At 43.4% G+C, this 26,162-nt stretch overlaps 1 protein-coding gene across 1 annotated transcript in view; it reads right to left on the reverse strand.

The window, feature by feature from the left end:
- Window positions 1–3,038: 3,038 nt before the first annotated feature.
- THEMIS (thymocyte selection associated) overlaps window positions 3,039–26,162 on the reverse strand; it is a gene marked incomplete at its 3' end in the record, with an annotated part of 122,948 nt that continues 99,824 nt past the window's right edge. Inside the window, exons 6-7 of the mRNA XM_082250912.1 lie at window positions 9,109–9,243; window positions 3,039–3,055 (exon numbers count right to left, since the gene is read on the reverse strand). Of these exons, the coding sequence (XP_082107038.1) occupies window positions 3,039–3,055; window positions 9,109–9,243 (152 nt within the window). The remainder of the gene's footprint in view (window positions 3,056–9,108; window positions 9,244–26,162) is intronic.

Consider the following 26,162-nt stretch of genomic DNA (forward strand, 5'->3'; position numbering starts at 1 on the left):
TTTCCCTATTTCTGCCAGGGTGGGCAAACTTTTGAGCACAACTGTACCATAGTTTGTGGACTCTATAACTTTCCTACAGACTAAATAATAAACCCTGATATGGGCTAGTTTCACCCTATAAATGAAGCAGAATACATTTTGACCTAAATTTATTAAGAAAGATTATTTATTTGTGAAATTGTATAACAGAAACAAAGAAAAATGCATTCTCCCTCTTCACAGGAAGCGATCATGGGTGCACGGTGGAAAACACAGGTGCCCGGCGGGAAACACGGCTGCGGGCCCCGTGGATTGACTTCCCCGCTGGCGAGTGGGCGTGCCCCCCTAGGATCGCTCCCGCGAACCGCCGTACAGATACGGCAATTCTCTGGAACCTGCCGCTGTATACAGGCGGCAGCTGGTCGGCAGGTGGTTAAAGTGGCTAAAGTCCCCTGACATTATCAAGAATGATGCAGAGTCCAACTGCTTTTGTCAAACCCAAGGTTTCTAAAAAAAACTCTGCTGCCATCCAAGAATCACCAGTAAATATGTAATATTACAAAGGAATATTGTGTATTTTCATGGGGAGACAGCAGTTGGAGCTTTAGGTTTCTTTAATACATTTTACAGTCTACCTTTATTGGCTTTGTGTGACTTGAAAAAGGAGCGCGCATGTTCTGTGAGAGGTTCGCACATGCTCGGAAACGCGTTGTGTTTCCCTGCTCCACGGTGACATCACACGTCAGCTGGCGCTGCGCCTCAACCAGTGGCCCACACAGCTGAGAGCCAGAAGCATCTTGTCTCCTCACTAAGACATTACGCCACAGGAGGAAAGGAAATCTATAACACAGCTTGAATGCCCGTTTCTCCCCACCGCTGTAGCAGTCTCACCTGTGACAAGCTTTACTGTTTTCCCTCTACTTCTATGTGAGTTTTATATGTGCTTAATACTCTGGATTAATTAAATATTACACTCAGAGGCGCTCTCCTGTTTTCTCTATTTATGTTATATAGACCCTTGAGTTGGCTTCACTCTGGAGGAGATTCTTTAGCCCTAGTGTGGATTACTGACTTTCCACAGCCTACCATGTGCTCTTTGGACTATTCATGGTTTTATTATAATTGTATTCTAATTTACCTTTTCCGTTAATTCTTATTTGATTTTACCTGTGCGCCAGCATTCTATGTATACTGTAGACAAATAGGCTGTTGACTTTGCTAGGGGATTTTCACTCTGCAAGGGAATTGTCCCATGAAAATTTACTTTGTAAAGAAAGAAAAATCACGTGCAAAGAAACAAGAAGCATAAAACATATGTTTGCACATTGATTGGATGATGGAAGCCAGCAGAGTGTTAGCCCATTAACAGAGGTAAGGTAAAATTCCCTTGCAAAGTGAATGGCAAGACAGCTTATGCTGTGCTGTCTTATATATATAAAAATCGATAGTACTCTGTGAATCTAGTTTCATATATCCTTTTTGTATTAATAGTTAATTTGTTAAGAGTGTGTAATATATAACCATGTAAAACCTAACAATGTTAAAATTACAAATAAAATAAAACTATAAAACTGTCCTGAAACTATTATAGGTTCCATTTAAGTATGGTAAATCAAGCAGGAGCTATTGGTAAATTGTAGAAACAAATGAATCTACATTCAGTAGTGTTCTAGGCTCATTAAATAGTAAGTTAGAAATATGCACAAAAACATTTATCATTTTTATTTCTAGGAATAGCTTTATGGTGTTCACTAGGGGATTAAAATGGATAAAGATACTTAGAAGAACTAAGGTTAAACTTTTACTGTATATGGCTATTACTAACGATACAAAGCAGTTTACTCCAGGAAAGTGATATCAAATAAATTCTCCAGTAAATATCACCCAATGTACAAACCCATTTTATTATGCTAAATCATTCAGCACACCTGGAATTTCCCTAGGGATAATTATTTTCTGTGTTGAGAAGCAAACAGCAATTGGTGTAATATTCTTATTTGTTTAGTTACTATGTACATCTTGTGACTTGGAAAGGCATTAGATATTGAATAAATATAGAGACTATTGCAGTGTACATGAAAAGTTTTAAATCCTGCTCTATAAAAGCAATTTGGACTAACTGCACAATAACCATATGCAGATATGAATGTGGTAATTCCATATAATATGCTACATAGTACCATAGTTAGTTGATAAGATTTATTGATAAGATTTATAAGATTTTATCAACACTGTCAGCTAATACCACTTCATGTGAAAGAAAGGTCTACATTTCCACTGCTCTAAAACAAAAGAACCCATTTTGCAATTTAAAAGTAAATTTCATGTATGAGTAGTTTTGCATAGTTACATTAGTTGAGCTTAGACTAATGTAAGGTTGACAAATCCAACCGGGACAGGGGCTTTTGGAGGAGACTAGGGGCTAGCCTTCTACCCACTGATTGATTATGGCCCATGGAAGAGGGATTTTATTTGCTTCCTCCCTATTGCAGTTCAAACCACAACAGAGACCCAGTGTCGGTTGATATTGAACAAGTGTTCCAGGAGCAGGTCCCCATGTAAGCGGAAATCCAGTGGTGAATGCAAGAAATGTTCACCCAGCACGGACAGCCTGGTTCTGCCTGGGACATACTGGGATTGAGAGACGTGATGCATTAGGAGCTCTGGATGGAGGCTTTCCAAATGGAGAAAGACTATTATGGAAAGGTCCTCCCGATGTCCATGGAACTCTACTGGCTACAGTTGGACTTGCATATACTGGGAGAGTATCCTCGACAAGAATGGCTGACAAAGCTGGATAGGCTGGTTCAGACAGAAATGGTGCTCGAAGATGGGTATCGGGCTCTGCAATGGTATGCTACTCAAGTGTGTCCGTCGCTGAAGAACAGCAATCCCATAGAAGGCTATGACTACGGCAGCCCGGGATTGATATTTGAGACACTTCAGGGGGACCCACATTTCGGTAGTGCAGAAGAGTGGAGATGGGGGGACATTTGACATTTTAGGGAGTTGGAACTTCCCAGTGGGCTCGGAATAGAGAAGTGACTTGGACTTTATAGTTACACAAGAATGGGAGCTGCAACAAGCATATAAAAGACTGTTTGACAAAGCTTTTGATGAAGCTCAACATTATGCCCCAGTACCCATGGATGTTATGGATTATAAATCTTCCACTGAAGCGGCCAGCCCTTGCCTTGGATTTTCAGCAATTCCAGAGGCTGGGGATTTAATATACTTTTCTGCTGAGAAGGAACAACCCATGAAACCCCCAGCAGAATGGCATCAAGGCAGAGTGTTGCTGACTTCTGCCTACAACAATCGGTGGCCCTGGAGGATTTGTGCGAGGCCACCAAATTTTAATTTTGTTTACCAGTGGAAGAGCTGGCATCAGGGCAGAGCACTACTGACCTCTGCCCAGTACCCACTGCACTTCTGGAGCTCTGGGGAGCCAAGGGAAGCAGTCCTTCTCTCCACTCCAAAACAAATTTACAATGCACAGCACCTTGCCCCTGCGCTCAGAAACAAGGCCCCCTGACCACTCCTACAACGGAACTCATACTTGGCATCCCCAATGGCTAAGGCCTTGCTGCCCTCTAAGACTGGGGTGGTCTACAAAGTACTGCAAACAAAAAAAACAAAGAAAGGGCGCATTATCCTTAACCACTTTACCTCCGCTCACATGGAGGCTACTGCGGCAAAGTGCCGCGATCCCGTCCAGCGACGTAGACCTACGTCGCTGGACTCCGCCCCTTGTGGGCGGCGCTCGCGCGCCGCCGGAGGCTCGCTCCTGCTGTGTTCATTCACAGGGGGAGTCGGGCCAGCGGCGATTGCCGCTGCTCTGCCCCGATCGTCGGGGATCGAGTCTGGAGATCCGCCCGCTGTGTGTAAACACAGCGGGCGGATCTCCATAGTGACAGGGACTGACAGATCGGAGTGTTCAGCATAGCTGGACATCCGATCTGTCCTTCTGTCACACAGTCACCTCCCCCCCCCACACGTCAGTAAGCACCAGGCATACATTAACCCCACCCTCTCCAATAAAATTAACCCCTTCCCTGCCAGTGTCATTTTTACAGTAACAGTGCATATATATAGCACTGATTACTGTAGAAATGTCACCGGTACCCCCAAAAGTGTCAAAAATGTCAGTCAAAGGTCCGATCTGTCCGCCGCAATGTCGCAGTCCCGCAAAAAAAATCGCAGATCACCGCCATTACGCGTTAAAAAAAAACCACCAAAAATGACAGAAATCTTTCCCTTAGTTAGTAAACGCAATAACTTTTGCGCAAACCAATCAAAATACGCTTATTGCGATTTTTTTTACTAAACATAGGTAGCAGAAAACAAATTGGCCAAAAATTTAAAAAAAATTTGATTTTTACATTTTTTTGGGGGGGAATTTCATATAAAAAAATGTGAAAAATATTATTTTTTCAAAATAAACGCTCTTTTTTTGTTTATAGCGCAAAAAGTAAAAATCGCACAGGTGATCAAATACCACCAAAAGAAAGCTCTGTTTGTGGGAAAAAAAGGACGTAAATTTCGTTAGGGTACGGCGTCGCACGACCACGCAATTGTCAGTTAAAGTCGCACAGCGCCGAATCGCAAAAAGTGGCCTGGACGGAAGACAGCAAAATCCTCCGGTGTTAAAGTGGTTAATAAGGCTTTATTAATACAAAGTAAAACTGACTACTCACAAACAATGGTGTAAACCAGCATATCAAATTTGAACATCAGGATCAATTTGTATCAATGTCCACTGTCCTTGATTAAATGACGGCTGACGCGTTTCAAGGCTCCACCTCTTCCTCAGAGCCAATGGGCCATGTCAAGACCACCAGTTTATATAGCAAAAATGGTTCATGCCTCATCTATGGGGCCTTAGAAAACCCCTCCCTCATTGGTGTGGTTGCAATAGAGATGTTAACCCCCGCCACACACACTTATCAGCCTACAATACTGCTGATTCATAGTACTCACACATTATGACAAATTACCTGATCAGACATGCAAACAATATGTCCACAGTAATACAATAATGGATTAAAAAATGAAAAAAGAAAATAAAAAAGAATAAAAAAGGGGTTAATAGCAAAACATACCCACACCGGTTCAGGGAGATACTGTCATGGAGCAGATATATTGTGGAACTCAATAGCGCCCTGGGCCTTGCTGGAGATCAGATGTAGCCATGCTGGTATCTATGCACTAATAATACTGTATTGTGTAATAAACCATATATTCTCTAATCCCTCTCTTGTGGGTAAACATAGTATATATATATATATATATATATATATATATATATATATATATATTGGAGAATATAGTGTGGGAAAGGGGCTTAACCACAGCTTCAAGAGCCCCTTTGTACAATACAATAGATGTGCGTGGAACGAACGCCGCGGGATCCTGGAAGGGCCGTCGCGTCATGCGTTCCAAAGCCGTGACATCAGTTCCGCCTACGTCACTTCCGCCTCCCGCAACTTCTGCCTCCAATGAATTGCAGTCTGTCCGTGTATATGAACAGGAGACAGAAACAAAGGACTAAAAACAACAAACTAAGCCGATGAGCCCTCTCTATCCACTGCACCTCAGCCCACCATATACCCACTGTCCCCCACAGAACATACAGCGGACTGTGGGGGAGGGGGATTTTCTTACACCCTTCTATATACCATTTGCAGCATCTCCATGAAACACGGGTGGGCACAATACAATAAAATAAATTCATTATACAATCCATTAATTGATTTCATTTAAAACCAGTATAAGATTAAAAATAAAAATAAATACATATATATATACACATATGCATTGACATTTACTAAAATGTTCTAAAACACCCTTTTCTACATATATATTTTAAAAAGAAAACACACATTTCTGTACTAAAAACTGCATTATTGCTGTTAAATAAAATATAATATGAGGCACATCATTTCTAAAACTACATTAATACACTCCACCAAAGAGGCAGCTCATATGTATATTGCTATGTGAAACTATCACACTATACGGGGGTCTGACTAGCCTTGGAGAGACTAATCTAAACAATTGGCATTCTTGCAAGCTAAATGGAAAAAAATATTATTCTATATAAACAATACTGGAAAAAAAAAAAAAGGAGAAAGGCGTCAGCCGTCATTTCATCAAGGACAGTGGACATTGATACAAATTGATCCTGATGTTTGAATTTGATATGCTGGTTTACACCATTGTTTGTGAGGAGTCACTTTTACCTTGTATTAATAAAGCCTTATTGAGGATAATGCGCTAGGCCGGTGCGCTCTTTTTTGTTTGCAGTCCTCCCTTGCAGGCAACCAGACAGAGCGTCCAAGACCTCTCTCCCCCACAGTTCTGGGGACTCAGGGTGGAAAGCTGGTGGTTTTCCTTCCCCAGCTGCAGACCAGGATCCTGGGAGAGAATGGAGAAGAGGTGGTTGTCTTTACTCCCCAGCAGCAGTCCGAGATGCAGGGAGGGGAGGAAGCCATTCCCCCTCCCCGGCAGCAGGCCAAAGACCAGGGAGAAGAGGTGGTCATGCTCCCTCCCCAGCAGCAGATCCACAGTCCAGGAGGGGAGGTGGTCATCATTCCTCCCTAGCAGCAGATCAACAGTCTTTCCTCTCTTCCCAACAGTCAGCCAGAGTAGGGGAAACTGTCTTCCCTTCCCAGAAAGGATCAGTGCACCTGGCAGACAGTACCAGAATGTCTTCCCAGCAGCTGGATGAGAGTACGGGGCATGAAGCAACCAGCTCACCTCCCCAGTAGCAGTCCGATATGTAGGAAGGGGAGGTAACTTTCCTCACTCCCTGGGTGGCAGGCCAAGGACCAAAGAAAGGAGGTAGTTGTTCTCCTTCTCCAATGTCAGTTAGGGACTCAAGAGAGGAGCGAGTCGTCCTTCCACCCCAACAGCCTGCCAGATTGGTTGAAGTGCCACCAACCTCTGCATAGCACCAGCAACAACTCTGGAGTTTTAGGGAGCCAGGGCAGTTGGCCTCTCTTCTCCATGACAGGCTACTGTAGTGAAGCCCCTACTCCCAGCTGCAGTGCTAGAAACAGGACAGAGCGCTGCTGGTTTCTGCCTAGCATATGTATTTCATATGTAACCATTCTGTATACTACTTTTACTCTTATACTCCTAGTAGTAAAACAAGGTACTTTAACACCCTAAAATATATTTTAAAAAATATTCAAAATGCAAACATACATATAAAAGATATTGTCCTCAGTAGATATGACTCCTTTGGTCCACCTGTCTTATATTGTCAGATGTCTGTGATAGTGAGCCCTTGTGGTCTAAGCCACAGCCTGCTTCTTCACCTGGGCCCCTGATGGTGGGGATATACTTGCAGCAAGCTGGAACTAGGTACACCCAGGTGAGGATGCGGAGACCACTATAGAATATGCAGAGTACAAGGAGGAGGCAGAAGGAAATCCAGGAAACAAGCTGAGGTCAATGTGGGGGACAGTCAAGCACAAACAGTTAATGAAGCCAGGGTCAGTACACAGGAAGTCAGACACAGAATATACATAATAGTAAGGAAACCTTAGCTCAGAGAACCTTGAAGTTGCTCAGGCAATGTGGGCCGCACTGAGCATATGTATATGTAAAGAACCAAACTGGGAGGCCGGCCAGGAAGTGATGGAAGAGAAAGGAAATATAAACCTGTAGAATAGCAGGTGACTCTGATAGGTGAGCACAGAAGCCAAACAACACATATGAAAGGAATCAGAGGACTAGGAGAAGCACTGCAGCGAGGAGGTTTAGTATTACACAGGCAGTAAAACAGCAAGCTAAATCTTGACACACATGGGTGCTTTGGCAAGGACAATTTCAAAGTTTCTATAGACTTTTAAACATACCATAAGATGCAATACTTAGGCACCCACGGTTGACTTTAGTCTACTCTAGCCTGGCAGCTAAAACTTACTTATCTCTCCTTTCCCATTCCACTTTTTATTGTCTCCCCTCAACTTGTACAAAAATGTATGGTCAGCCTTACATTACAGATACAAGTAATACCCTTAACCAACCCTGAGTTAAAAAAAAATATAGTATTATGTGTTCACTAAGACTTGAAACAAACATCCTACTTTGCTTTTTTGGCAATGTTCTTTCGCTTTAGCTATACTCCGGTGTTTTGCTGAAAGTTTGTAGGCTGGCCAATCACTGAAGACTTGTTCATTGGTGGGTTGCACCAGGCTTTAACCATAATGCTACCCATGCCTCTGGAAAGGCTTTAGCCTGTAGGCTGTAGTGTGAGCCTTGGGCTGCGAGAGATAACCGTTTAAAGTATGTGCATAGCAAAACTTTTAATAGTTGTGGATAGAGTAGGTAAGGATTAGAACCCCTATCAGTTTTCTTAGCAGTCTATGTCCCAGCTAGGTAAAATTGTTCTCATTATGACTCATTAAATCTCATTATGACCAATGCAGAAAGTGGTTGTAAATCCAAGGTTTACAGTTCCAATGGGAACAACTGTGCTAGTGACAACTATTTAAGGAATTCCTCTAATTTTTTTAGAGATTTTCTTTTACTTCCTGTTACATGTCCAAGACAAGAAGTGAAGGACAGGAGTTTCAACCTTTCCCTACTCTATACAAAATTTAAAAGTGGCTATACATACGCGTTAATCCTTGAATACCCATTCTATTTTGTTCCTATCCAGGAACTTCCACTTGTTGGGATGCTGTTCTTATTAAGCTGGCAAAAAGAAAACAAGAAACCTCAGTTTGCGCAGAGCTGCTACCAGCCTGCTGTATGTCCCTATCTGCACACTATATGTATTTGGATATTCCACAGATCACGGAAAGTTCTACAATATAGTAACAGAAAAGATACCTAAAACTAGACTGTCAATTTGTTAAAGAACCAAGTAATACTATAGCTAGGGACACTGGTGATCTCGGTCATTTACAGTATACAAGCTCCTATTGAGTAGCAGCACTCCCTTAATGACTGTATATTAAAATACCCATTCTCCCACTTCAGCAAAGGCTCAGGTCAATTTACTCGGGGGCTAAGAATATTAAAAGGGCTTGAAGAGAGAAAATGCCTACTTGTGTATCTTAGGTTGATAGTAACATATAGTAATATAAGGTTTAAGCATGAAAAGTATTACGGTACCTTGTAATTTGTCTAGATCAGATTGAAATTTTGAGATTGTGGTTTTAAACTGGTTTCCAATGTCTTCAATGGCTTTTTCTATATGTTGGTTCTTTTCTTCTTCTACATCCACTGTTAATACTTGCTTAGTTAAATCTTGAACAGGACAATAAAAATATACAATAAAAATATAATATACCTTTGAGAACATCAAATACAAAAATATTGTCTTCTTTTAATTAAAACATGATCATTCAAAGAAAATTACTAATTTGTTTAAAGGTTAAGTTCACCTTTTCCTAAAAATGTATAAATCTTCAAAGTATTGCAATGGCAATCAGCAGATCACAGGTGCAATTTCAGGCCCCTGTACAGTCTCCCTACAGCTTTCAGCCTGCGCCTCTGTACAGACTGTCAGCTTACAAGCTGCAGGGAATGTGAATGGGCTACTGGTGTGCTAAACAGTAGGCTCACAGCCCATTCAAATTATAAGTTCACAGCAGCAGATGGAATTTGTAGTTATCTCATTTACAGATTCCTATGAATAAATGACGCAGATGGGCAGAGGTACAAACCAATCCCCACGTTGTTTTCAAAATGTGGCAGGGGCGAGGTCTAGAGCATGTTACATGTTATACCCTAAATATGGGTGTAGCATGTCACATATTCCAGAAGAAGAACTTATCCTTTAAGCTTTTTTTAAAGAAAAAAAAAAATGATCACATGACAAAATCTTGTGAAAATCTTTACAATGGAAAACACAACTTTACGTTTGACACCAGTGATGTAGGAAAAGGTTTCACAGCAGCTCAAACCTGTGTTTCTAAATAAAGCAAGCACGAGGTCATTAACTGAAAAAAAGGAACAGTCTTCCAAGTCTTTTCTGATATTACTCTCAAATTGTATAATCAAAAATAAGCATGGTATAATTGACTGCAGTAAGTAGGATATCACAGCCATAGAAGCTCTGAAGAATGTCCTCATTGCTTAACTCATGGCTAGATGTTAACCACTTAAGCCCCGGAAGATTTTACCCCCTTCCTGACCAGGGTTTTTTTTGCGATTTTTTACTGTGTGACTTTAACAGACAATTGCGCGGTCGTTCGACGCTGTACCTAAACGAATTTCACGTCCTTTTTTTCCCACAAACAGAGCTTTCTTTTGGTGGTATTTGATCACCTGTGCGATTTTTTGATCATGCGCTATTAGCAAAAAAAAGCGTACATTTTGCAAAAATAACAATATTTTTCACTTTTTTTTATATGAATTTCCCCCCCCCCCCAAAAAAATGTAAAAATCAAATTTTTTTAACATTTTCGGCCAATTTGTTTTATGCTACATATGTTTGGTAAAAAAATCGCAAAAAGCGTATTTTGATTGGTTTGCGCAAAAGTTATCGCGTTTACTAACAAAGGGAAAGATTTTTGTAATTTTGGTGGGTTTTTTTAACGAGTAATGGCGGCGATCTGCGATTTTTTTGCGGTACTGCGACATTGCGGCGGACAGATCGGACCCTTGACTGACATTTTTGACACTTTTGGGGGTACCAGTGACATTACTGCAGTAATCAGTGCTATACATATGCACTGTTACTGTAAAAATGACACTGGCAGGGAAGGGGTTAACTGTATTGGAGAGGGAGGGGTTAAATGTGTCCTAGGGGCGTGTTTATAACTGTGGTGGGACATGTCTCCTATTGTAAAAACAGAGATCAAAGGTTCTACATAGTAGAACCGTCTGATCTCCATTTTTACACAGGGGAGAATGACAGGCGGCTTGTTTACATAAGCCGTCCGCCTTTCTCCCGCTCTACCGACGATCGTAGTGTGACTGGCGGACATTGGGTCCGCTGGTCACACGCCCGGACTCCTCTGTGAACGAGCCGAGGCAGGCGCGCGCCTCAGTGGGCGCGCGCTCGCCCGCTATTGGCTCAAAACCCGGTGACAGGCTAGCGACGTAGACCTACGTCACTCTGCCTGGCCGGGGCTGACTGCCGCAGTAAATATACTGTGCGCAGTCGGCAAGCGGTTAAAAACCAAGCTAAAAGGTTAAAAGGTGGGGATGTAAAAAGCACCATGACTTTGAAAGGAGTGGAGGAGGGCTTGAACTTTTGGAAGGGTTTAAATCCCATCTGTGTTCCATTTGGTGTCTCCTGTCCTATTTGGCACCTGCCACTGAGGCAAGGGTGTATCTTTAGGTAAGGGCACATACAGAATCAGCTGGGGTTTTAAGCTTTCCTCATTCTATTAAAAAAAATTACTTAATTTTTAACTATCCTTGATTTCACCAGCAGTAAAACAAATATGCTAAACATGCTGAACTGCTCACAAGAAGCTCAAATTAAAAACAATACCCAAAAGTTAATATGTACAATATATACAGTTTAGACTTGAACTGGGAAATGATATGTTATGAGAACCCTTACCTTGTAAAACAAGCCATTCAGTTAAAAATATAAATGAAAGGCAAATGAAAAGGCAAAACATTTGTAGTGATCACGTAATCTCTGCTTACGGGGCTTAGAGAGGTGGAGAAAAAGCAGTGCACTGATCTTCTCAGTTAATGGCTGTGCAGAGGGTTGTCAAGTCTGATCATTGGAGGACAGGCAAACTGTTCTCCAAGCACAGCAAGAAAACTGACCAAACTGGTATGGAAGTATTCTCATGCCTAGCCTTGTCAGTTTAAAATAGGAATGCAGGGGGACTGACAGGATATTTCAAACGAAGGAAGCAATACAAAAGAACAAAACACAAGTACATGTTCCAACAGATATATATCAGGAATATGACATTTTGGGGTAACATATTCTTTAATCCTTCCACTAAAGAATTATCCAACATAATCTCTCCTTCTTCTTCCTTGTGATTTGAGGGTATTGGTATGGTGCTCTTCTTCTATAACAATATGTACTCAGCCATACTCCATACTTTGCTCATAAAATCTGGCACAGCACTCTATCCTTTGTGGCAAATACCACACCACAATGCATTCTGCAAACATGGCTTGTAAATAGAGATGGACCAAAACACCCCCCTGTGCAGTTCGCACCAGAACTCTGGAACAGAGAAAAAGTTCTGACCCAAACTTGAAAAATCAAAAGACCCCATATTGAAGTCTAATTTGCAAGTAATTGGCAAAAAAAAGGGTATGGGGGTCTGGATGCTGCCCTGGGGGACAAGTATCAATGCAATTTAAAAAAAAAAGAAAAAAAGTTTTTACAGGAACAGTGATTTTAATACTTAAAGTGCAGCAATAACAATTAAAAAGTTCCTTTAAATATAGTGCCTGGGGGGTCCCCTTAGTTTGCCTGTAAAGTGGAGCATCTGTAGTATCTATAGAACATGCTGCAGCGAAGACAAGTATCAATGCAATAAAAAAAAAAAAAAAAAAGTTTTTACAGGAGCAGTGATTTTAACCAGAGGATTTTTAACGTCCTTCTTAAAGTCCAGGCCACTTTTTTCAACTTGGCACTGCACGACTTTAACTGACAATTGCGAGGTCATGCAATGCTGTACACAAACAAAATGTACGTCCTTTTTTTTTCCCATAAACAGAGCTTTCTTTTAGTGGTATTTGATCACCTCTGCGCTTTTCATTTTTTGCGTAATAAAAAAATAGCGAACATTGTGTGAAAAAAATGGCATTTTCTACTTTGACAGTTAAAAATATCCAATATATTAAATTTTTGTCATATATTTAGGCCAAAATGCATTTAGATACATGTCTTTGACAAAAACATTCTCAATGAGCATAATTTTAACCACTTTAAGACCAGAAGATTTTACACCATTCCTGACCAGGCCATATTTTGCGATTCGGCACTGCGTTATTTTAACGGACAATTGCGTGGTCGTGCGACACTGTACCCAAATTAAATGTATGTCCTTTTTTCCCCCACAAATAGAGCTTTCTTTTGGTGATATTTGATCACCTGTGCGATTTTTAATTTTTGAAAAAAAGAGCGACAATTTTGAAAAAAAAAAAAAACAATATTTTTCACATTCTGCTATATAACATTCCCCCCAAAAAAATGTACAAATCAAAATGTTTTAACATTTTAGGCCAATTTGTTTTCTGCTACATATTTTTGGTAATAAAAATCACAATAAGCGTAATTTGATTGGTTTGCGCAAAAGTTACTGCGTTTACTAACTACGGGAAAGATTTGTCATTTTTATAGTTTATTTATTTTTTACTAGTAATGCCGGCGATTTGCTTTTTTTTTTGCGGGACTGCGACATTGCGGCGGACAGATCAGACCCCTAACTGACATTTTTGACACTTTTGGGGGGACCAGTGACATTACTACAGTAATCAGTGCTATAAATATGCACGGTTACAGTAATAATGACACTGGCAGGGAAGGGGTTAACACTGTTGGTGATCAAGTGGTTAAATGCCTCCAGCTATGCTGAATCCTGTGATCTGTCCCTGCCTGTCACAGAGGAGATCCACCTGCTTTGTTTACACAAGCGGGCGGATTTCCTCACTCTTTCCCCAATGATCGGGGAAGAGAGGCAGTCATCACCACTTCTCCTCCCCTGGCCCAACTCCCGCTGTGTCTAAACACAGCAGCAGCGAGCCTCCAGCGGCGCGCGTGCCGACGAGAGAGGGAGGTATCTGGCGACTTAGGTATATGTCGTCAGACCCAGCCGAGCCACTCTGCTGCAGTAGCAGCAACGTGAGTGGTCGGCAAGTGGTTAATGATGCTTAACCACTTAAGCCCAGGAAGATTTTACCCCCATTCCGACCAGGGGGTATTTTGCGATTTGGCACTGCGTGACTTTAACGGACAATTGCGCGGTCGTGCGACGCTGTACCTAAACGAATTTGGCGTCCTTTTTTTCCCACAAACAGAGCTTTCTTTTGGTGGTATTTGATCACCTGTGCGATTTTTTGATCACGCGCTATAAACAAAAAAGAGCGTCAATTTTGCAAAAATAACAATATTTTTCACATTTTTTTATATGAAATTCCCCCCAAAAAAAATGTAAAAATCAAAATTTTTTAACATTTTCGGCCAATTTGTTTTATGCTACCTATGTTTGGTAAAAAAAAATCGCAAAAAGCGTATTTTGATTGGTTTGCGCAAAAGTTATCGCGTTTACTAACAAAGGGAAATATTTTTGTCATTTTTGTTGTTTTTTTTTTAACGCGTAATGGCGGCGATCTGCGATTTTTTTTGCGGTACTGCGACATTGCGGCGGACAGATCGGACCCTTGACTGACATTTTTGACACTTTTGGGGTTACCAGTGACATTTCTACAGTAATCAGTGCTATATATATGCACTGTTACTGTAAAAATACACTGGTAGTGAAGGGGTTAACTTTATTTGGGAGGGAGGGGCTGTGTGTGTCCCTAGGGGCGTGCTTTCTACTGTGATTGGCTGTGGCTTCAGCTGTAAGGACACTGATCAACGGATCTACATAGTAGATCCATGTGATCAGTGTCTTTGCAGCGAGGAGAATGACAGGCAGCTTGTTTACACAAGCTGCCTGACATTCTCCCTCTCCCCCGCCGATCGCCGAGTGGCCGGCGGACATCGGGTCCGCTGGTCACACGCGCGGGGGGGTCCGTGACCACGCGGGAGCGGGGGCGCGCGCTCGCTCCCTAGACCCTCACAAGCAAGCAACGTAGCCCTACGTTAGTTTGCCTGTGAGGGGCTGACCGAAGACGTAGATAGTCGTGCGGCGGTCGGCAAGTGGTTAAAGTGCAGCAATAAAAATTAAAAAGTTCCTTTAAATATAGTGCCTGGGGGGTCCCCTTAGTTTGCCTGTAAAGTGGTGCATCTGTAGTATCTATAGAACATGCTGAAGCAAAAATGACATTTCTAAAGAAAAAAAATGAATGAAATGACATTTAAATTGCCGGCTGGTATTAGCCATCTCTCTGCTGGAAGGGTTTGGAGGGAAGGAGGCACCGTTTGGCCGAGGCACCCAGGTGGGGTGCGGGGCAGTCAGTCGCAATTCCTAACCCAGATGTAGGCCTTAAACTGAGCCATAAACTGCACCCTTACCCTAAACCTACCCAAAAATCCTTAGCATGGCTCCAACTGTATCCTTGACTCACCAGACCAAACAGAGGGTTGCAGGTAGACACATGCAAACATCGTGGCACTGGCTTGTCACAGAGAAAGAGACTTTGAATAAGATTTTTTAAACAGTATAATTCCGGTGACAGCTGATGGTGTCTTCATAACATTTATAGAAATGGAAATGTATTTCAATTCAGCAAAAAGCATCTAAGTCAGTTGAACATATGGGGTCCATCAGTTCCATATGACTAATGTAAATCAATAAACTCTCTGTTTAGCTAAAAAAAAACATCATGTGATTGTAGTAAAGAAGATCATATCGGTTTTGGGTCATTTTTACTACATCAACTCAAAACACAGTAGAGCAAATTGCTAAACTTCCAAAACAAGATTGTTTTGAGGTTCTATTTGACCTCCTGAAATTGTTCTTTACACAACATGTTTCTAGCAGCACATCTGAGAATGATGCAATGCTTTAAATGTAAAAAGAAGACTAGAGCTCCACTTGCTGGTTGGATAGGAGACATTATTTGTTGCCATACAACAGTTCCCAGACTAAAATAAAAAGAAAAAAAAATATTTTTAAAGTTTTTATTTTTATTTTATCCTGACTACAGCGAACATAAAAAGAAGATATGTACACATTCTCCATACTTTCCCTTTAACGATAAACAAGTACCACACCAGCAATAAAGACACGTGTTAGATATATTACATTTATATTCTTTCCTCCTCACTGCAAACATGTTGTAAAATATACACAAAAAGAGAACCCATGCAATGAATTATTAAACTGTATTTGGTTGGACATTGTTGTTCTTAGTCATCAAACACTCAGATAAACAATATTTTGTTATCTAAAGCTATGCAACAATATTAAGAACTTCAGACTAAACATTTCTTCTACTGTAAATTCTGCAGTAAATATACAAAGATAAAGATGTACATCTTCAATAAATAACCCAAAGCTCTCGGGAGATTGTAAGATTATTATGTTTAGTAAGAAAGTAAAACTTTTTGCATCCTCATCTTTTACCTTGTGTATTTTCCAAGCATGCCTTCTATGCAGTATATTAATACTCAAGCCAAACCAGACAAAAACAAACACACCATTTTCTTTATTCTCAAATTCAGAACTAAAACCAAGATATTTCAAAAAAATAAAATAGATTTGGTCAAAATAATTTAGGCACCCTATTTGTATTAACATGCTATGTAACCCCCAGTTCCATATGAAATGGTGCCTTTGTTCAAAAATATAAAAAAAGATTAAAAAAAAATAATTTATTATAAAGTTGACGTTAAGAATAGGGTTGAGCAAACCCGGACTGTATTGTTCAGGATCGTACCGGACTTTTGGGTGTTCGGTACCCGGACACAAACATTTCACTGTATGTTTGGGATGCAGTCCATTGTTCGGTGTGGTTTTAATGGCGCGGTTTCAACAGCTGCAAGGCAGCCAATCAGCAAACGTTTAAATAGTGTGCCATTAGAAGCCATAACAGCCATGCCTACTAATGGCATGGCTGTGATTGGCCAGTGCAGCATGTGACCCAGCCTCTATATAAGCTGGAGTCACATAGCGCAGCACATCACTCTGCTCTAACTACTGTAGGGAGAGGTTCCTGCTGCTGTTGAGGGAGAGATAGGAGATTATTGTAGGGGCAGGCTGAAGATTGCTTTCAGGGAAAGAATAGGAAGAATCTTCTTTAATCAGACAGTGATCTACATTGATTTTATTGTGTGGGGGTGCAGTGCACAATCTTTTTGCCCTGACCTAAGCCCAGTGAGGAGGAGGGAGGAAAAAAAACTTTTATCAGTCTGTTAGGTGGGCGGCGTGCAGCAGCCATTTAATGCAAGCTCAGTGCATATGTGTCTGCTTGATCTGGTTTTAAAAAAAAAAAAAGTTTTTCCTTCATACTTTACTGTGACGTACAGCGTTTAGACACTGCAGTTCTAATTTGCTATTCAACAAGCACCAATTTAAGGGGACAATTATTTTTCAGTTTTTCATTCATACTTTACTGTGACACTGTCATACAGCGTTTAGACACTGCAGTTCTGATCTGCTATTCAAAAAGCACCGATTTAAGGGGACAATTATTTTTCAGTTTTTCATTCATACTTTACTGTGACACTGTCATACAGCGTTTAGACACTGCAGTTCTAATCTGCTATTCAAAAAGCACCAATTTAAAGGGAAAAATAAAAAAATGTCATTCATACATTACTGTGAGGGGAAAAAAATTAAATTGCAGCCTAGTCTGCATATGTTACAGTGAGATACACCTATTGGATACTGTTGTTGTATTCCACTTTTCAATAAAAACCCATTTAGGGGAAAAAAATTAAATTGCGGCATAGTCTGCACATGTTACAGTGAGATACACCCATTGGATACTGTTGTTATATTCCGCTTTTCAATAAAAACCTATTTAGGGGAAAAAAAAATAAATTGCAGCCTAGTCTGCACATGTTACAGTGAGATACACCCATTGGATACTGTTGTTGTATTCCGCTTTTCAATAAAAACCCATTTATAGGAAGATCCTAAATTAGAGAAATATGAGGAGAAGGTCAAATAAGGGACATGGTCTGGGTCGTGGTGCTGCTGGTGGAGCTCCTGTTGCAAGGAGAGGACGTGGTTGAGAGGACGTGGTCGATCTGTGCCAGCTACACGCACAAGTTTAACACCTTCCTGTTGTGAGTAGGAGACAGAACCTGCAGCAGTATTTGGCAGGGCCTAATGCACTTCTACAAATGTTGAGGCCAAAACAAGTACAGGCGATAGTAGATTGGGTTGCTGACAGTGCCTCCAGTTTCTTCACATTGTCTCCCACCCAGTCTACTGCTGAAAGGTCAGAGTTGGCACCTGCAGCCGATGTCCATCAATCTTGCAAATCAGCCAAGCAGTCTGAGCCCCATGTCATGCAGCAGTCTCTTCTTCTGTTTGATGACTCTGTTAGCATGGTTTCCCAGGGCAATCCACCTAGTCCTGCCCCAGAAGTGGAAGAGATTGAGTGCACTGATGCCCAACCACTTATGTCTCAAGATTCTTACATGGGAGGACCATCGCAGCACGTCTCGGATGATGATGAAACACAGGTGCCAACTGCTGCGGAATTCCGAATTGTGGAGACCCACAAGGAGGTGAAGACTTGGGGGAAGATGATGTGGAGGATGATGAGGTCCTCGACCCCACATGGAATGAACGTCATGCAGGTGACCTGAGTAGTTTGGAGGAAGAGGCGGTGGTCGCACAGAGCAACCAGCACAGCAGAAGAGGGAGCAGGGTGCAAAAGTGGAGTGGCCATGCCCTAGACCAGTGGTCCTCAACTCCGGTCCTCGGGGCCCACTAACAGGCCAGGTTTGCAAGATAACTAAATTACATCACAGTTGATCTCATTTGCTGCTCAGTGATTGCAGTATTCTAGTCTGTATCTCCGCAAGGTAATACTTAAAATCTGGCCTGTTAGTGGGCCCCGAGGACCGGAGTTGAGGACCACTGCCCTAGACACTACGCCTGCTACTGCCCAACGCAGCAAGGGACCGAGCACACCAAAGCCAGCTCAAAGGAGTTCCCTAGCGTGGCAGTTCTTCAGACAATGTGATGATGACATGACATGAGTGGTTTGCACACTGTGCAATCAGAGCCTGAAGCGAGGCATAAACCTTCTCAACCTGAGCACAACCTGCATGACCAGGCATCTAAGTGCAAAGCACGAGCTGCAGTGGAGTAGACACCTCAAAAACCAAGAAAGGTCTCTGGCTCCTCCTGCTTCCTCTTCTGCTGCAGTCTCAGCCTCTTCGTTCACCTCTGTAGTGACAGTGGCACCTGCCACCCCGCAGACAGAGGATCTGCCAGCAACACCACCACCTGGGTCACCAACAACCATCTCCACAATGTCCCGTGGAAGCGTTCAGCTTTCTATCTCCCAAACACTGGAATGGAAGAGGAAGTACCCCCCTACCCACCCGCAATCCCTGGCCCTGAATGCCAGCATTTCAAAATTCCTGGCCTTTGAAATGCTGTCATTCCGGCTGGTGGAGACAGAGTTTTAAAAGCCTTATGGCAGTGGCTGTCCCACAGTACGTCGTGCCCAGCCGCCACTACTTTTCCAGGCAAGCCATCCCTTCCCTGCACAACCAAGTGGGTGACAAAATCAGGTGTGCACCGCGCAACGCCATCTGTGGCAAGGTCTACCTAACTACGGATACGTGGACCAGTAAGCACGGTCAGGGACGTTATATCTCCCTAACAGCACACTGGGTAAATGCAGTGGCGGCTGGGCCTGAGGCGCATAGCAGTTTGGCCCATGTCCTTCCACCACCGAGGATTGCAGGGTGCTTCAGTTTGCCTCCTGTTCCTAACTCCTCCTACTCTGCTTCCTCATCCTCTACCGCCTCCTCATCCGGTCAGCGTAACACCTTCACCACCAACTTCTGCACAGCCAGGGGTAAACAACAGCAGGCAGTTTTAAAACTTGCCTGTTTGGGGGGAAAACCCCACACCGCGCAGGAGTTGTGTAGGGGCATTGAACAGCAGACCGATGAGTGGTTGCTGCCAGTGAACCTCAAGTCCGGCCTGGTGGTGAGCGATAATGGGCGAAATCTCGTAGCAGCTCTGGGCCTAGCCAGTTTGACACACATCCCTTGCCTGGCGCATGTGCTGAATTTGGTGGTGCAGAGGTTCCTTAGAAATTACCCCGATATTTTTAGAGCTGCTGCAGGCCGTCTGTGCGCACTTTCGGCGTTCTCACCCTGCTGCTGCTCGCCTGTCAGCGCTGCAGCGTAACTTCGACCTTCCCGCTCACCGCCTCATATGTGATGTGCCCACAAGGTGGAACTCCACCTTGCACATGCTGGCCAGACTGTGCAAGCAGCAGCAGGCCATAGTGGAGTTTCAGCTGCAGCACACATGTGTGAGTCGCTCTGCGGAACAGCACCACTTCACCACCAATAACTGGGCCTCCATGCGAGACCTGTGTGCCTTGTTGCGATGTTTCGAGTACTCCACAAACATGGCCAGTGCCGATGACGCCGTTCTAAGCTTAACTATCCCACTTCTATGCCTTCTTGAAAAAACGCTTCGGGCGATGATGGAGGATGTGGCACAGGATGAGGAGGAGGAGGAGGAGGAGGAAGAGGTATAATTTCCAAGGCTTTCAGGGCAGTCATTCACAAGTGGCTCCGAGGGTGGGTTCCACAAATGCCAGGTACACAATTGTCCAGCAGGGGTACAGTTCTGGAGGATGACGAGGATGAGGAGGAGGAGATGGAGGAGGAGATGGAACCATGTTCACAGCAGGGTGGCACCCAGGCCAGCTCCTGTCCATCACTGGTGCATGGCTGGAGGGATACAGAGGACACAGAGGATACACCTCCCACAGAGGACAGCTTTTCGTTGCCTCTGGGCAGCCTGGCACACATGAGCGATTACATGCTGCAGTGTCTCCGCAACGACTGCCGTGTTTCCCACATTGTAACTTGTGCTGATTACTGGGTGGCCACGCTGCTGGATCCCCGTTACAAGGACAACGTACCGTCCTTAATTCCCTCACTGGAGCATGATCGGAAGATGCACGAGTACAAGCGCATGCTGGTAGACGCGATGGTGGTGGCATTCCCACCTGACAGCGGGGGCACAGTGGAAGCACAAGGCCAAGGCAGAGGAGGAGGGAGAGGTCGCCAACACATCTAGGGCACCGCCAGCACCTCAGAAGGCAGGGTTAGCATGGCTGAAATGTGGAAAAGCTTTGTCAGCATGCCACAACAAGCAGCAGCACCACCAACTGATATGGAACGTCTTCACAGGAGGCAGCATTTCACTAACATGGTGGAGCAGTATGTGTGCACACGCCTAGACGTTCTGAATGACGGGTCTGCCCCCTTCAACTTCTGGGTATCCAAGTTGGGCACATGGCCTGAGCTTGCCCTTTACGCCTTGGAGGTACTGGCCTGCCCTGCAGCCAGTGTATTATCTGAACGGGTATTTAGCACGGCTGGGGGCGTTATCACAGACAAGCGCAGCCGCCTGTCCAGAGCCAATGTGGACAAGCTCACATTCATTAAAATTAACCAGGCATGGATGCCACAGGACTTGTCTGTACCTTGTGCAGAATAGACATGTATACCGGCCTTACCCAGCCATTGTTGTATTTGATATTTCTTACTCTTTTGGGGTGTACCCTAATTTAAAAAAAAATGTAATTAAAAACCAAAACCAGTGTTGGCTACCTCATCCTGCTCCTCCACCGCTTCCATCTACACCGCCATATCAACTGCAACTTCAACCTCCTACTCCATATGGGCCTCGTCCTCCTCCTACATCATTCAAGATTATTTTTTATTTTTATCTATTTTATGTTTTTTTAAGTTATTTCCCTATCCACATTTGTTTACAGAGCACTTGCCATGCTCTTAAGAAGATTTTGCTGCCATTTGCAGCCCTCTAGCCCTTTCCATGTGTTTTTTGGAGCCATTTTAGTGCTCAAAAGTTCGGGTCACCATTGACTTCAATGAGGTTCGGGATCGGGGTAAAGTTCGGGTTAAGTCCGCCGGGTCATGAACCCGGACTTTTTTTTTCCAAGTTCGGCCGTACCCGCCGAACCCGGACATCCAGGTGTTCAATCAACTCTAGTTAAGAGTATCTAGACTTACACAGTCTACATGTATGGGGGACCATCCTGGGGGAATGAACACACAGGCATAACAGGCAGATGTTGGTCCAACATACAATAGGTGTTGGATCCAATCATACAGCATATAGTGCTCATCCTGTTAGAGTTTATAGTGCTTCTTGGCATACTTATCCACTTATGAACATCAAAGATTGACAATCTCTTGGTGCTCATGATATAATGCCACTGGCTGGAAGTTTTTGGAATATCTCCTGTTGCTTTACTCATGAAATGTGAGTGCATTTTTTTTTATCATTTATCTTGGTATTTAATAAATAATACTGCACTTAGAGCAGTCCACTCTCCCCTTGGTTTTTGCCACCGTATTTTTACATCCACTGATGAAACCATCCACCAGGAGCAGCTCCCTATCTACCTTCCATACATCTCCATTGGGGACCATCAGAAGGATGCCACCTGCTGAACACATTGATTAACGCCTGTGTTGTACATTGCCTAAGAAGCTGCCATTCGTTAATGTTTCCACTGAACATATTGATACGCTGTGTTTTATCACTACTAAGTTTAGATAGTGGTGCTCTCTCTCCCCCTCCATATTTTCTGTTTTAGAAGCACATCGAGTACATCCTTTTCCTTTTTTTTTTTTTTATGCTCTGTCTCCATTTGCTGGGCCACTACATCATTGGCAGTAGGGGGGTCTACCACTGTCCTTTATAATGGGAAGGGCATTGCAATTCATGCTGCTCAACTTTTTAGCACACTACAAACGGGGCTAGACAATCTGTGGTAGGATTGAGAACACAAGAAGGGCTCTCCTACTAATGCAAGTCATCCATTAAAAGAGAAATATAGCCAAAGCTCTTTTGGCTATACTTCTCATGGGGATCACAAGAGTGCAGTTCATTCTGTGACCTATTTTTAGACTACAACGGGCTAAAGCACACTGTGGGCTGACGTCACTCAGCCAGGCTCGGCTTTGAATCAATACTGACTTTACATTCGGGAGCCACCCAGACCATTGAACCAGCAACTGGCTCAACCTCTCAGCAGGCCACTGGGAGCCTGAGACAGCTGTACCGGTCTATAAGGGGTGCAGGGGTGCCGCCCCCCTAATTTCTATGCAGAGCACCGGACTAATAGGTTTCTATGAGTTTTTTTTTTTTTTTGGAAGCACATGATTAGAGCCTGAAGCTCTAATTGGCTTCAAAAAGGTTTGGCTCTGGGATAATCAATATTTGCTTTTGTCTTCCGGCTTCTCCTCCCGGCCAATCAGGACAGGAGGCGGATCTTAGGACAGAATTAGCTGGGAGGAGAAACCGGGGGAAGCCGCGACCGTGGATGGGATAAGTGCAGAATTGAGCACCATTCGCCACTGGTGCTTGAGGGGCAGAGCAGAGAGCTGGTGACTGACAGCTGCTCACTCAAGAGTGAGAACTGAGCAATCAGCGAATCAATGCTGCATCCACGTTGGGGAGTATATATGTTATTTTTTTTAAACCCATACTTCGCTTTGAAGTTGTGATCTTGGACTAGGACTGCTTTTGATGTAAACAATAGGAGCAGGAACTGAAGTGAGAGGCACTTAGTAAGTGAGGGCCTAAATACCCTCCTAGCAGCCAGCATCGGGTGGAAGCTGATTACTGGGGTTTGCTGGCTGCTGGAAGACTGAAATTACAACCCTCCACCCAGGGAACACCAGTATACAAAGTGTTACTCTTTAGCTACCAGTAAAGTGGTATTTAAAATCTCTACACATGTGTACCTGTTAATTCAACATTAAATAAGTGAAAAGCTGCTGCTAGCATCAGTGTGTGTTCCAACACAGAACATAGGACTCAACAAGGGATGTGTCGGATGCTGCACTGCTTAACTCCAGTGCACCAATGCATATATACAAATACATCAAAAACACAAATAAATAATCTAATACTTCAAGGTGATATGTGTCAGTAAACCTTAGTGTATACAATTCATTATAACAAAGTAATATATTAAAAAATATCATACAACTATAACATAAAGATTCCAATCCGGTTGAAGTGGTAAGTCTCTGCAGATCAAAAAGTGTTAAACAACAACAATACTGGTGATGTAAATGTTGTTCCATAAATCAACCAACACCCAGTCTCTACAAATAGGTGCCGAAAACTTCACAGTTGTGTTCCGCCCTATTTGCTCTGTGCTCACTGAACTCTCACCTCCAGGTTAATGTCAAATAGTCTGTATATAATAATCCTCCAAGATTGAAATGTTGATCACCTCTTCTTCCTTCTCTATGCCTCTAGGGGGCTCTCTGTTTAAACTTGCTGAGGGTTCCAATGATAGGGAGAGTGTGATGCCTTTCAGGTTAAACTTTATTCATGCTGCCAAAGTGCCTTACCCACATTTGGGTAAATACCAGAAAGCCTCTTATGGTGCAATATGTTGGTAATATAAAAAATGTATCAAAAGAAAAAATGCACTCAAACTTTAAAATCTTTAAAGTGCGCTTCAATACAAACAATCCCTGGCTTTATTTCCGCATGACGTCACTCTCGGTCTGTGTAGGCGGAATTTAGCAGCGCAGCATCCAACACATCATTTATTGAGCCAAGGCAACACAGTGCCACCAACCAGGTGTTCCAGGTCCTGACATTTCTTTCTCCTTTAAGGAGTGCTGGAGTCATGCAAGTGGTTGCAGGGTGCTGACCAAAACCAGATTATACTGCTGGTGGGGATATAGAAACACTACTGGGGACCATAGAGGAAATGTTAGCAGAAGCAAAGGAAGGTCTCTGTAAGATTGCCATGGGTAATTGAACTGTAGAGAAAACCTTCAATGGGTAAATGCAGGGGAAGTATGGTTAATAAAAGCAGACTACTGGTATACAGATGGTAATGAACACTTAGCAGGTAGCAACTGTGGTTGCTAAGGGTAACAAAGGAAGAGATTATTGATGTTTAGATGCACATCTGGTGTGAATCAACTGAAACTGGGGATACTGACAAGGCTTGGAGCAGTGGCTGAACAAACTTCTCAGTTTCTTTGTCTGACTAATAAAAGCATATCAGTAACACAATCTATCGGGGACTTTTGTGAACAAACTGAGTAAGCTGTGTCATCTTCCAGCAACCACACCAAAGACAGCCTGAGGCATATTGAAGGGAGGAATGAAAACATCATGGCCATAAGATGTAGCAGGTGCAGCTAATTTAGAACAAACCTGAACCAAAGGTTTTCCTTCACTAAATGAAAATCTTGATCAACCAAGGTATGTGATACCTTAAAGCGGAGTCCACCCCCTCCAAAAATTAAAAGTGAGCAGCTACACATATTGTAGCTGCTGACTTTTATTATTAGGACACTAAGGCTCCATGTACACGGGACGCTGGAAATGGCCGTTTAGGAGCAGTTGGGCGTTTTTTTTAGAAGCCCCTGAACCCATCTACATTTTATCTTATCTGTCCATGTACACAGGGTCGTTTACAGTCATTTGAAGGCAGTTGAGTTCAGGGACGTTTTTTAGAATGCAATTATTTGCGTTCGAACGTGTGTTTCCCGGCGTTCGAACGTTTCAAACGCAGAAACGCGGCTGAACATGACCAAATGTGACTGAACATTATGAACATACGTTCAGCCACGTTATACGTTTTTTCTGCCTCCATTCAAAATCAATGGTTCCCTATGGGAGCCTATTGATTTGAATGGAAGTTGCACCGCAAGTCGGATCAGGATGATCCGACTCGCGGTGCGACGTGCGCTGTGAGAATCTTGAGGGGGAACTCCACGCAAAAAATGGGAAAAAAACTGCGTGGGGGTCCCCCCCAGGTTCCAAACCAGGACCCTCGGGTCCGGTATGGAATTTGAGGGTAGCCCCATGCCGAAAAAATGGCGTGGGGTCCCCCCCAAAATCCATACCAGACCCTTATCCGAGCCTGCAGCCCGGCAGGCCAGGAAAGGGGAGGGGACGAGCGAGCGGCCCCACCCCCCCTGGACCATACCAGGCCACATGCCCTCAACATGGGGGGGGTGTTGGTGATTTGGGGCAGGGGGAGCTCTGCACCCCCCACCTCAAAGCACCTTGCCCCCATGTTGATGAGGGCAAGGGCCTCTTCCCCACAACCCTGGCCGGTGGTTGTGGGGGTCTGCGGGCAGGGGGCTCATCGGAATCTGGAAGCCCCCTTTAACAAGGGGGCCCCCCAGATCCCGGACCCCCTCCCTATGTGAATGGGTATGGGGTACACTGTACCCCTACCCATTCACCCCATAAAAGGCAGTGTATGTAAATAATGATAGGAGACGTTTTGGAAATTTTATTAAAAATCTTCATCTGGACTTCTTCATCTGGACTTCTTCATCTGGACTTCTCCGCTCCGGTCTTCTCCTCTCCTCTCTTCTTGTCTTCTGCTCTTTTGCT

Source organism: Pelophylax lessonae (genome assembly GCF_965119305.1).
Source record: "Pelophylax lessonae genome assembly, chromosome: 3".
Lineage (NCBI taxonomy): Eukaryota > Metazoa > Chordata > Amphibia > Anura > Ranidae > Pelophylax > Pelophylax lessonae.